Source organism: Callithrix jacchus, chromosome 7, assembly GCF_049354715.1.
Source record: "Callithrix jacchus isolate 240 chromosome 7, calJac240_pri, whole genome shotgun sequence".
NCBI lineage: Eukaryota > Metazoa > Chordata > Mammalia > Primates > Cebidae > Callithrix > Callithrix jacchus.
The window spans coordinates 58,459,987-58,474,095 of NC_133508.1; the positions used below are offsets into that span (position 1 = coordinate 58,459,987).

The 14,109-nt window shown below is 41.7% G+C and overlaps 1 protein-coding gene across 12 annotated transcripts in view; it reads right to left on the minus strand.

The window, feature by feature from the left end:
• Positions 1 to 894: 894 nt before the first annotated feature.
• Positions 895 to 14,109, minus strand: part of USP48 (ubiquitin specific peptidase 48) — a 104,428-nt gene continuing 91,213 nt past the window's right edge. For 10 of the 12 annotated variants that reach the window (XM_078330682.1, XM_009000589.5, XM_078330679.1 and 7 more), the window contains 4 exons: positions 12,328 to 12,453; positions 9,900 to 9,948; positions 2,800 to 2,826; positions 895 to 1,428 (listed from right to left, as the gene is read on the minus strand). In XM_078330682.1, the coding sequence (XP_078186808.1) occupies positions 1,406 to 1,428; positions 2,800 to 2,826; positions 9,900 to 9,948; positions 12,328 to 12,453 (225 nt within the window). In that variant the 3' untranslated portion in view covers positions 895 to 1,405. Of the gene's footprint in view, positions 1,429 to 2,799; positions 2,827 to 9,579; positions 9,746 to 9,899; positions 9,949 to 12,327; positions 12,454 to 14,109 lie in introns of all 12 variants that reach the window. The other 2 variants (XR_001912688.4, XM_078330678.1) reach the window with 2 other exon arrangements.

Genomic DNA, 14,109 nt, shown 5'->3' on the forward strand with positions numbered 1-14,109 from the left:
GAATATATCAGAAACACAGAGGGGAAACACAAACAGGAAGTTAGAATCTTACCAAGCAGCCATAATTACGCTGATAAAAGGAGCTATTCAAAAGGGATGCTGCCAAGGTCACCGGGTCTCAAATCAAAATCTGCCTCCCCATCCATTATCTGAGTTCGAATTTTCATGAAAGGGGGGAAAAAGCCTTGCCCAAACCCAAGGCCAAGAAAAGTGTTAACAAGAGAGATGCCTAAGCTAGCATCTCAGCCACAGACATGTACATATGTACTCAACAGAGGGAACTTTATTTTTGAGGAAAAACTCCCATCTTAAGTTCAATTTTTAAAAATCCTTCAATATTCTTAAGAATATTGCTTCAGTTAGGTGTTGTTAAGAACGATAATCCTGAGTTGGATGAACAGCCCATCCCATCCATATATTATTTTCCTTTTTAAAACAATGATCTGAAAGATCCTCGCAGGGCATTTTAGAAGAATGCTTTCAAAAAGGGAACTGAGGTCCAAGAAACAGTGACATGGAGGACAGGAAGAACAAATGTTATATAAACCTTGTGTTTTCCGAATGTACTTCAGTCTGATTTACTCTTCTGATAGGTAGTTAGATTTTTTTTTTTCAAACGTGCCAGGTACATTTCCCACTTTTGAGTAACAGCAAAACTGGAGGAAGATGCTTTCACATGTAATAAATGTTCTCCATCCTTTCTGAAATGCACCAAAGCAAAATGCCTCTGAAGTCAAAAACTGAGACACAATTCCTTGCTCATTGCAGGAGACAGCAGGTGCCCCCTCCTTTACCCAACACCAAGAGACAGACGGCCAGGCAGGTGTAAGGCGGGTGGCGCTGCAGCAGACATGCAGAGGAGTCTAAATCTGAAGACACTTTTCCACACCTAGGACAAGTTCTTCACTTTCATGCTTTATTGAAAGTAGAATATGAATCAAAGACAGGCATTGGTAAGCAGGTTATGTCTCTAAAATTACTTTTTGTTCAGAGCAGAATGTTGTCCCATCTACTGTGATACAATCCTTTATGGACCAACGCATCTGGTATGAAACTCAAGCAAGGAAATATAACAGAACTTTATTCCCTCCCACGACTATAAATCTGGTATGTAAACATGATTTACTGTTACTGCTACTAAACTTGTTCTGTCTTTACTTACCCCCTCCCACCCACCTCCCCCTTAAATATAAAATTGGAAACATTTCCTTCAAGTCTGATGTCCGTCAGTGCAATCTGCTTTATTTGACATAAGGCATTTGGGACACTCACTTTTGAATGGATCTGCCTTTTGGAAGGGGCATGTAATGGTTTAATTCTTAAATCCACCTTTGTTCAATGCCCTAACATGTCAAATTCCTCTTCCCCTCTGGTCATTTCTTAGCAGTCAGCAAGTATTCAAAGATTAATGTCCAAGAAGACCAGTACCTGGGAAAAGAAACAAACGTGGAAGGATAGTTGTGAACTACAGATTAAAAGTTCATGGATTCCATTTACCAAGAACACATCATCAACAGGGAACATCCAACTTAATAAATGAACACAGCAGCAGCTTTGTGTTGGAGGATAAGAAAAAATATCACCAGACTCCAGGCTCTCTGCTCAATCACACTTCTGTTGAAAGACATGTACTTCCTAAGTGCATCTTCACACAAGCTAACCAGATTTTATTGATGCTTTCATTTAATGACTGTTTTTCTTTTTTGAAACATTTTTACTCTTGTCACCCAGGCTGGAGTGTAGTGGTACAATCTTGGCTCACTGCAACTTCTACCTTCTAGGTTCAAGTGATTCTCCTGCTTCAGCCTCCTGAGTAGCTGGGATTACAGGCACACACCACCATGCCTGGCTAATTTTTGTATTTTTAGTAAAGACGGGGTTTCACCACGTTGGCCAGGCTGGTATCAAACTCCTGACCTCATGTGATCCACCCGTCTCAGCTTCCCAAAGTGCTAGGATTACAGGCATGAGGCCCCCAGCCCGGCCAATGACCATTTTTGATAAAGACATTTTTTTGCTTTGTTCTGACCCCATCAGGAGTCCCTCTGTAGTGGTAACATGCAGACAACAAAGCTGCACGCAGAGGAAGACGTGAGGCTGGCCAATAGATTTGTCACTTATTTGCTTTAGCAAGGAACACCTGGTATGCGATTCAAACTCATTCCTTAGCAAAATCACAGCCTGTCATGGACTTTTGGAGTGACCCACAAAGAATCAACACAGCAACAGTAAAATCCATAAATGTCAAAGGTCTCTATTTGATGACTTCTTGAATATTACTGGTGTGTGCAACTACATGGCTCAGATGTAGTATAAGCACCACCATGTCCCCTCGAGGTAATAATCCAACAAATGCTTTAATGCTAAGTGATTAAATCTTTTCACTGGACCTGATAAAATCTGGCAAATTCTTGTACCACTAATTGTTAATAGTTACATACAAACAGTTTAGTTCTAGGACGGGACTCATAGGAAGAACTGAGAAAAGGTTAAAAATAAATCTCAAAATGCGACTAGCTAATTTCCCAACCTCCTATAAAATGAGAAAGGGAAGGCCAAATCGACATCTGGCAAGAAACAGTTCTAACACACAGGCCCCATCTGAGGCCCCATCTGAGGCCTGAGTGTTGAAAAAGATAATGAAGAAGCTTGAATAAGAAATGCATTTAACTGAAATTAATTTCAGTCATGAGACTCAGATTGGATTAAAATTTAAAATCAAATTATAGTCCTCGCTTTAATAGAAAATTACAGGATGACTCTGACATTCATGAACAAAACATGACAAATATAACTTACCTTTAAACCCTTCTTCTGGCATACAAACTGAAAAAAGAAAAAAAAAGAATTCCAAATTGAAAAGATTGTCATTACAGACAGTATAAGATCACTTCAATGCTTAAGGATAAGAGTTTAAAGTAACTTTTGATTACCTTAGTCACCAGATAATAATCATCTTTGAAGTTATGGATGTTATTAATCTGAGGACAGTCTTTTCTGTTTTTATCAAAGCAATATGTATGCATCATTTAAAAAGTCAAATACTGATAGGACTCAGTTTGCAACTAGAGCACACATGGTGCACAACTCTAGGAGTGGCCTGGGGGAAAGCCGTTTAACTGACTCCTGCAAAGCAGCCTCTCCCCTTCCTCTCCCCAAGTTCTGGAAGGAGTAGCTTTTGACTCATGTAGCAGCTTCTTCTGTATTTAGCTTATTTCTAAATAACATGCTTATATTGCTATTTCATAATTTTGTTTTTATTTTTTGAGAGGGAATCTAGTTCTGTTGCCCAGGCTGGAATGCAATGGTGCAATCTTGGCTCACTGCAACCTCCACCTCCTGGGTTCAAGCGATTCTCCTGCCTCAGCCTCCAGAGTAGCTGAGACTACAGGCATGCACCACCACACCAGGCTAATTTTTGTATTTTTAGTAGAGACGGGGTTTCACCATGTTGGCCAGCTGGTCTCCCAACTCCTGACCTCAAGTCATCCACCCATCTCAGCCTCCCAAAGTGCTGGGATTACAGGTGTGAACCACCATGCCCAGGCTATTTCACAATTTTTCCTAAAATCTACTAACTTCCTCAGTGAATGATGCAAACAGCTCTTCTACTGCTTACACAGCCCCCACCCCCACCCCATCCTCCTGATGAAGTGGCATCTGTTGTTGTTAAGCCAGTCTCCAGTACTGGCATTATTATTTACTCCATTAATACTGGTCACAGTTGAATGCCTGGTGCACCATGGTTATATTTCCTAAGTGGTATGACTTGGTCTTTCTGAGCTTGGTAACTACTGTACTACTGATGTGTTTCATTTTCTCTATATTTATCACCAGTCCACTTATAAACTCTCAAAGACCTGTAACCTCTTGAAGGCAGTCTCCAGTACTTCCACTTTTCCTGTGGCATCCCTTCCTGAAGCTTGCATCCACTGCTCCAATATGGATCAGGTATCTTCGCTGCCTGCTGAAGAACAGCAGTTCTGAGACTTCACTTCACCATCTTCCAGGGCATCTTATCCTATGCTGATCCCCTATTTCCTGGGTCCACTGTTCATTTCTTTCTTGATTTAATGTTTAAGAAGAACAAGAAGAACACATCCTCACACAGTATCTTGGCAGATGGTACATGATGAATCAATCTTTTGAGGCCTTATGTATGTTCAAAGAGCCATCAGGTGTGAGGGTAGAATAAAGTCAGTTTAGTTACGGAATTCTAGATTGGAACTCACTTGTGGGCACTGCTCCATTATCTCATCTTCCTGACTTCAACCTGTGAATTCAATTGGCTTTCCCTCCATACATCCAGATGCCTTCATGACCCTCATTATCCTTAGTTTTTCACTTACTGTAACAAACCCATGGTGCAATCATTTTTTATTTCCATGAACTCTTCTATTCTCCAAATGTTCCTTTTATATAGTTCCTCTTGCTATTGTTTGTTTGCTTCCTATGCTATTTCCTTGATCTCTCTCCGGGCTCTTATTCCTCAACTATCTGGCTGCTCATTTCTACCTAAGTATGAGGTAGTAAAAAGATGTCTGGGCGGGGCACAATGGCTCAGGACTACAATCCCAGCATATTGGGAGGTCGAGACTCATGGATCCCAAGGCCAGGAGTTCCAGAGCAGCCTGGCCAACAAAGTAAAACCCCATCTCTACTAAAAATACAAAAAACTAGCTGGGCATGGTGATAAGTGCCTGCAGTCCCAACTACTTGGGAGGCTGAGGCAAAAGAATCGCTTGAACCTCAGAGGCAGAGATTGTAGTGAGGTGAGATCATGCCACTGCACTCCAGCTTGGACGACAAAGCAAGACTCCATCTTAAAAAAAAGATGTCTGTGAAGTCTGAGGATTTGGGTATAAACAAAAGAAAAAAAAATGATGTCTGAAAGCTCTGTTCAGTGGGCACTGATGGGATTAACTGAAGGGTACCTGGGAAATGAACCAGCTTTTAAAAAATACCAACAAGGCTGGGCGCAGTGGCTCACACCAGTAATCCCAGCACTTTGGGAGGCCAAGATGGGCAGATCACCTGAGGTCAGGAATTCAAGACCAGCCTGGCCAATATAGCGAAACCCAGTCTCTACTAAAAGTACAAAAATTAGCCAGGCCACAGCTCAAAAAAAAAAAAAAAAAAGCCAGGCATGTCGATATACACCTATAGTCCCAGCTACTCAGGAGATGAGCCAGGAGAATCACGTGAACCCTGGAGGTGGGGGCTGCAGTGATCATGCCACTGCACCCTAGCCTAGGTGACAGACTCCATCTAAAAAACAAAAGCAAACATATTACTTGTACATATATATCGGGCACTGGTGATACTTTGACACACGCATTCAGTGTGTGATGACCACATCAGGGTATTTAGTATATCCATCACCTTGAATATTTATTATTTCCTTTTTTCCAGACAGGGTCTCAACCTGTCACCCAGGCTTGAGTGCAGTGGCATGATCACAGCTCACTGCAGCCTCGAACTCCTGGGCTTAAGCAATCCACCCACCTCAGCCTCCCAAGTATCTGAGACCACAGGTGCAAGCCACCATGCCTGGCTACGTTTTAAAAATTCGTAGTAGAGTCAGGGTCTCACTATGTTGCCCAGGATGGTCTTGAACTGGGCTCAAGTGATCCACTGCGCTCGGCCTATCATTTATTTGTGTTGGGAACATTTCATGATCTTTTCTTCTAGCTCTTTTGAAATATATAACATATCACCCTACTGTGCTATTGAACACCAGAACTTATTCCTTCTATCACATTGTATGTTTGTACCCATTAACCCACCACCCTTCATATGCCCTTTCCCACCCTCTCATAACTATCATTCTACAGGCCCAAGGTTAGCTTTTGTAGCTCCTACATGAGTGAGAAAATACATTATCTGTATTTTGGAGCCTGGCTTATTTCACTTTACATAATATCCCCTAGTTCCATCCATGTTGCTGCAAATGACAGGATTTCATTTTGTTAATGGCCGAATAGTATCCCATTGTATGTGTACATATAAATATAATGTATTTTATCAGTTTATCTACTGATGGACACTTAGGCTGACTCCATACCTCAGCTGTTGTGAACAGTACTGCAATAAACATGGGAGTGTTGATATCCTTTTGATACACTGATTTCTTTTCCTTTGGATAAATACCACTAGAGGGATTGCTGGATCATATGGTAATTGTATTTTTAGTCTCGAGAAACTTCCATAATGGCTGTACTAATTTACATTCCTACCAACAGTGTATAAGAGTTTCCTTTTCCCTTTTCTCTGCATCCTAGTTACATGTTATTGTCTTTTTGATAATAGCCATGCTGACTGGGAGAAGATGGTATCTCACTGTGACTTTGATTCGCATTTCCCTGATGATTAGTGATGCTGAACATCTTTCATACATCTATTGTCCACTTGTATGTCTTCTTTTGAGAAATATCTATTCAGATCCTTTGCCTGCTTTTTAATGAGATTGTAATTTCTCCCATTCTACAGGTTGTCCCTGCAACTCTGATTATTTCCTTTTCTGTGCAGAAGCTTTTTAGTTTAATATAGTCCATTTATTTATTTTTGATTTTGTTCCCTGTGCTTTTGAGGTCTTTGCCAAAATCTCTGTCTAGACCAATGTTTGAAAGCATTTCCCCCCATATTTATTTCTAGCAATTTCATAGTTTCAGGGCTTACATTTAAGTCTTTAATCCATTTTGAGTTGATTTTTTTTTTCTGAGATGGAGTCTAGCTCTGTCGTCCAGGCTGGAGTGCAGTGGCGCAATCTCAGCTCACTGCAACCTCCGCCTCCCAGGTTCAAGCAATTCTACTGCCTCAGCCTCCTGAGTAGCTAGTAACAGATGTTCACCACCATGCCCGGCCAATTTTTGTATTTTTAGCAAAGACGGGGTTTCAGCATGTTGGCCAGGATGCTCTCAATTTCCTGACCTTGTGATCTGACTGCCTTGGCCTCCACAGTGCTGGAATTACAGGCGGGAGCCACCTTGCCCTGCCTTGAGTTGATTTTTATATATAGTGAGAGACAGAGGTCTAGTCTCATTTTTCTGCATATGGATGTCCAGTTTCCCCAGCATCATTTATTGAAGAAGGTACCTTTTCCCCAATGTATGTTCTTGGTGCCTTTGTCATAAATCACTTGGTTGTAAATACATGAAATTATTTTGGGGTTCTTTATTCTGTTCCATTGTCCTATGTTTTATACCAATACCATGCTGTTTAGGTTACCATAGCTTTCCTGTATATTTTGAAGCCAGGTATCATGATGTCTCCAGCTTTGTTCTTTTTGCTGATAATTGATTTGGCTATTCATGGTCTTTTCTGGTTTGATATGAATTTTTTTTTTGAGACGAAGTTTCGCTCTTGCTGCCCAGTCTGGAGTGCAATGGTGCAACCTCAGCTCACCACAACCTCTGTCTCCTGGGTTCAAGCAATTCTCTTGCTTCAGCCTCTCAAGTAGCTAGGATTACAGGCATGTGCCACCATGCCTGCCTAATTTTGTATTTTTAGTAGAGACGGGGTTTCTCCATGTTGGTCAGGCTGGTCTTGAACTCCCAACTTCAGGCAATCTGCCCACCTCAGCCTCCCAAAGTGCTTGGATTACAGGTGTGAGCCACTGTGCCCAGCCTCCATATAAATTTTGGGAACTTTTTTTTTTAAGATGGAATCTCACTGTCGTTAGGCTGCAGTACAGTGGTGCAATCTTGGCTCACGGCAACCTCTGCTTCTGGGTTCAAGCAATTTTTCTGCCCCCCGAGTAGCTGGGATTACAGGTGCATGCCACCATGCCTGGCTAATTTTTGTATTTTTAGTAAAGATGGGGTTTCACCATGTTGTGACCCACCCACCTTGGCCTCCCAAAGTGCTGAGATTACAGGTGAGTCACTGAGCCCAGCCCTTCAATTTCTTACATTAGTGTTTTGTAGTTTTCCTTGTAGAGGTCTTTCTTGATTAAATTTATTCCTAGGTATCTAATCTTATTATTATTTTGGTAGCTATTATCATCAGAATTGCTTTTTGGATTTCTTTTTCCTTTTTTGAAATGTACTCTCTCTGTCATCAGGCTGGAGAGTGCAGTGTGATCTCGGCTCACTGCAACCTCCACCTGCCAGATTCAAGCAATTCTGCCTTGGCCTCCCTAGTAACTGAAATTACAGGTGTGTGCTGCCATGCGTGGTTAATTTTTGTAATTTTAATTAGAGACAAGGTTTTGCCATGTTGGTCAGGCTGGTCAAGTGACTCCTGCCCTCAAGTGACCCACGTGCCTCAGCCCCCACAAAGTGTTGGGATTATAGGAGTGTGCTTTCTTGGTTTCTTTTTCAGCTAGTTCCTTATTGGTATAGAGTAATGCTAATTTTTATATGTTGATTTTTGTTAGGTGAACATGATAACCACTACACTACAGAAGCTCACTTTGTATAGTGATTTTTGTATCCTACAATTTTACTGAATGTTTATCAGTTGTTGTAAGAGTGTTCTGGTAGAGTCTTTAGGTTTTTCTACATATATAAGATCATGTAGGCCCAGCATGGTGGCTTACACCTGTAATCCTAGCATTTTGGGAGACCCAAGTGGGCGGATCACTTGAGGCCAGGAGTTGGAGACCAGCCTGGCCAATATGGCAAAACCCAGTCTCTAGTAAAAATACAAAAAGTAGCTGGGCATCGTGGCATTTGCCTATAGTCCTAGCTACTTGGGAGGCTGAGGCACAAGAATTGCTTGAATCCAGTAAGTGGTGGCTGCAGTGAGCTGAGATCGTGACACTGCACTCCAGCCTGGGCAACAGAGAGACTGTTTCAAAAACAAAACAAAACAAAAGGAAACAAAAAGTCATCTGCAAAGAGAGACTATTTGACTTCCTCTTTTCCAATTTTGCATGCTTTTTATTTATTTCTCTTTCCTAATTGCTCTGGCTGGGACTTCCAGTACTATGTTGAATAATAGTGGTGTAAATGGCCATCCTTGTCTATTCCAGTTCTTAGAGGAAAGCTTTAAGTTTTCCCCCACTAGGTGTGATGTCAGCTGTGGGATTCTCACATATGGCCTTTATCATATTGAGGTATGTTCCTTCTGTGGTTAATTTGTTGAGAGTTTTTACCATGAAGGGATGTTAATTTTTATCAAATACTTTTTCTTTGTCTATTAAGATAATATTATTTTTGTCCTTCATTCTGCTGATGTGATATATTGATTTGTATATGTTGAACCATCCTTGCATCCCTATGATGCAAGAAATCCCACTTGATCATACAGAACCAGACTTTTTACATCCATCGGTTATTATCTTGACTTGGCTAGTTTCCCAGGAAAGAAATCCCCTCCCTTCCAGAGGGTAACGGGCTGCCCAAATTTGAGCAAAGGGTTAGGAGGTGATCTCTATTTAGTTTAGGCTTCGTTCCCACCTTTCTAGTTTAATTTTTGCAAGTGTGGAAACATAATTCTGGGTGCCCATCTGAGGTCCAGGTGGGGATGGGTAAGTGACAAGGATGTGAAGGATAGGGAGCTGTTCAACTGCTTCTTACACAGTTTTGCAAAGAAGTATCGTGTTATCTTGTTTTTAGGCTCACACCTCATTCTCACCTTCAGAGGTACCTGGGCCTCTAATTTGTGTGCCTGTCTGGTGAACTGCAATTCGACTTGGCTTTGCTTCTTGTTGACCTCCTCCATCAGCAGGCTGACATTTATTTCAGCTTCCTCAGGTTAGCGTCTCAAGTTTTTGTAGCTATCGTTCCCTCCTTTCTATGATCTTTTAAGACAAACAATGTGTTCTACCTTAACAACATGTGGAAGCTTTTTTCAAGGTTAAAAGTAAAAGTACTGTACGCTAACACTCCAATATGTAAAATCCCACCTCCTTCTAGCATCTAACCAGCAGATTCCTAAAACAAATTCATCTTTACCTTGCATGACATCATCCATTGCAGCATAATCTGCAATTGGTTCATCAGCCTAGAAAACAAATGAAGACAATTCAAAACCACAAGGGAGTCTGAAATTGGAAGTATGGCCCATGATTCAAATACTGATATTGCTATAAGACAGAAACACACTGTTCCAGCAGAGAACTCAGTTCGAGCCACAGCCAGTGATGTCCAGGTTTAACAGTGGATGCCCCATTGGCTATGGGTCTAGAATCAACACCTCAGAAATGGTATACTATGTATGACAAGAGAAAGGCAGGGGGGACTGTTTTCCCACTCTTAAAGACCCATTTAGACATGGAAATGTTTAGACACCCTGGGGTTACTAAAGACTGATTTAACCAACATGAGTTAAGACAGTGGTAGTGGCAGTGAGGGGCAGAAATAAAGTTAGACTGGTCCTCTCAGAATACCAATTATGTTAAAATTTTAATTTCGTCCCACTTCACCAGCAAGAACAAGATACCTATTTCCTTTTTAGGAGGAAGCTTATGTCTGAGCTTATGATGATGCAAGGATAACACGGCCAATGACCAGTACAGACTCTAGCTGCCCATGTGAAGTACAAACCCTTCAACAATACAGGCTGCTTCTAGGATTTTAGACAGGATCATTAGGATCTAGAAACTCAACATGTTTTCAAAACCATGTCACAGAACCTATAGTTCCAGGAAATGCAGAAGGTTAAACAGAGGGAGGGGGTAGGTGGTGGGAAGAGGGGTGTGTGTGCATGGATGGGGTAGATATGAGTCTGCCTCATTATTCCAGGGCCTAACTTTATCACACCAGAACTGGGGCTCCAGGGTTTGAAAAGCACACATTTTCACAGTTCAAAATAAAAAATCTGAGCAATTATTCTACCGCATGATGTGGTGGTATTTGGCATAGTAAGGATTCTTTTGGTCAAGAAGAAACAAAAGAGACAATGGGAAGTGACTAGGGCTGTAGGGAGGGTACAAATTGGGCAAATGAGGCTGGTTCAATGCCTTTTTTTTCTTTTTTTGAGACGGAGTCTCACTCTGTCACCCAGGCTGGAGTGCAGTGGTACTATCTCAGCTCACTGCAACCCCCACCTCCCATGTTCAAGCAATTCTCCTGCCTTAGCCTCCTGAGTAGCTGAGACTACAGACGCATGCTACCATGCCTGGCTAATTTTTGTTGTATTTTTAGAGATGGGGTTTTACCATGTTGGCCAGGCTGGTCTGAAACTCTGGACCTCAGGAGAACCACTCACCTTGGCCTCCGAAAGTGCTGGGATTACAGGCATGAGCCACTGTACCCAGCCTCAATGACTTTTCTTTGACAATGTCTTAGAAGCCCCGACTTTCTAAATCATCTTCCACATCTACTAAATCCAAAACCAATTTCCATACCCTGGACAAGAATCCCACTAAGTTGTGTATTCTGACTGCTGCGATGGCGACTTGTGTTTTACCCTTGTTTCCTACCTTGGCTGGCTAGTACTTTTGAACCAAAAGGAAAAGAGGAGATGCTTTAATACTATGAAGTATGGTTAAGTATTTCTGCTGAACTGGAAGTTAGGGAAAAGGTTAGGGAGGAGGCTGAATCTACTTTTAATAAAAACTATGAAAATCTCAGCAGAGATAGATTTTAAAGTATAAAATAAGTTACTATTCCCACTGGCTACAAGTCTATCTTCTACCTTTTTCTTTATTATTATTTTATTTTTATTTTGGTGGGGCAGCATTTCAAATTAAGTTGCAGACATCAGTATCATTCATGTGGTATTAAGAACAGATCCATCTAGTCAAAAAAAAAGGAAAAAAAAAAGGGGAGGGGTGGAGGGCACTGGGGAAGGGACACCACAGAAACTTTGTAACCTGAGACCAGATCACTCAGCTTTTTCCCTTGAAATGACAGTCAATCCTCAGTGCTTAGAGGGCCACAACCCAACATGACTCCCTTCCTCCCAGTCTGTGGGGAATGGAAACTAGATTGGTATCTGGAGAAGAACTGGGGCACTTACGACAGAAAATCAAACAGGAAAAATCAGGTGTGGGGCTTAGCACTTGGTGAGTGTGATTTACACGACTGCCCTGCCCTACCAGGGAATAGGAAATCCCATGAAGGCATAGAAACTGAACTAGGTGATCCAGGAAAGGCCAAGAAAAGCCTTCACTTTCACCTTCTCAGGATACGAACAGTTGCTGATGTTGTGGCATTAACAGCACCTACTGTAACACACAAGAACAAGATATGATGATGTTCTGACCTCCTCTAAGTCTCTTGGGGCTTAGCCAGAGCCGGGCTGAGCAAAAACTCACAGTAGTCATTTACCACTACCCTCTGCTGAAGACCCAAGGCATCCTTTAATCACCATTTCATACAGTTTGCACATACTTATGTTAACATTTAAAACCTTGAGGCTAAGGAGTTGTTTGCTTACCTTTAATAAAATGACAGATTCAGGAATGACGCCAAGGGTGCCTAGGGTGGCACAGTCATCACTTAAAATCTTTCCATCAATCGACAGATTCTGGTCAAAAGGAGCAACTGAAAATGCATGCATGATCTGTGCCAATATAAAAGAGACAAAGTCTGTATAATGCAAAATACTGAGACTTATACCCTATTTGAATAAATCACGCACAGATTCTTAAAACACAAACAAAAAGCCTTCAGAGTACAAAACCACTATTGCTTACAGTCAGCCTACTTATTATACTCCTACTGAGGCTATCATCCCCCGATCTATCTGGGAACATCCTTAGGAGGTCTGGTAGCGTATTGGGAAACAATTACACACATAGATGCATTTGTTCCTTACCATATCAGCTTCCCAAGGGTGGAGGTGTGGGGAAATAAAATGAGTAAAAAGTGAGGCTGGGCTGATGGCTACTCTGAGGCTTGGGCAAGGTCATCACTGTCACCTCACCATTCCCAGGCCCCATACCCTTTCATAAACAAGTCAAGTCAAAATCCTTTCTTTTCTCTTTTGCTGGGACAGGGTCTTATCTGCCACCCAGGCTGGAGTGCAGTGGTGCAATCATGGCTCACTGCAGCCTTGATCCTCCCACCTAAGCCTCCTGACTAGCTGGGACTACAGATGTGTGCCAACATGTCTGGCTGATTTTTCATTTTTTTGTAGACATAAAGTCTTGCTACGTTGCCCAGGCTGGTCTCAAACTCTCAGAATCAAGCAATCCTCCTGTCTCAGCCTTCTGAAGTACAGAGATTGCCACTGGACCTGACCCAAAACTCTTTCTTAAAACCATCTTTAAATTCTCTCTTTTGTTCCTATTCCTTTAGCAAATGGCCTGGGGTATATAATTCAGCCCTTAGAACTGTCACATATTCTTAGATTGAGTCTTGTCTCTAGGAGACAAAATATGAATTTCTGAAGGGTAGGGACCATATGCCCCACCCCAGTTCTGGCTAGGTATTAAAAATTAAATACATTCCAGGATGAGTATGGTGGCTTAAGCCTGTAATCCCAGCACTTTGGGAGGCCAAGGCGGCCAGACCAGCCTGGCCAACGTGATGAAACCCATCTCTACTAAAAATACAAAAATTAGCTGGGTAAAGTGGCACACACCTGTAGTCCCATGTACTTGGGAGGCTAATGCAGGAGAATCACTTGAACCTGGGAAGCAGAGGTTGCAGTGAGCCAAGATTGCACCACTGCATTTCAGCCAGGGCAACAAAGCAAGACATTGTCTCAAAAAATAAATAAATAAATAAACACATTCTGAAATACTAGTATACATAATATTTAAATGTTTTTATAAATTCAGAAAGGTTTGTTTTTTAAATTTTATCATTTCTGGGTGCTGTTTACCTCTGAAGAGTAAGCAGAAGTTGGGCTAGAGGTAAACACAGGTAATCTTCAAAAACACTGTTTCAATTCTTAACTTGGTAGAGAGTATTCACTTTAGTATGCTTTTTAACTTACCCATAAAATGTATTCTATTACATGTATCTTATATTAAGCCAACATCCATAGTGTCATGAGAAAACCATTCTGCCCTTCCTGCACTCTATTCTTTGGATGTGGAAAGACAAAAGGAGGCTCACAAATCAACCCTGAACTGTGTGTGTAACAGGGCCCAAGAGCTTGAAAGGCCAGGGTGATGGAGACCAGAAAAGTGATTTAATGAAGGCATCAAAGACAAATAAGAACAAGGGTAACAGCACTGGCCTCCTCCCTAACTGCTGGGACAGAATCTTA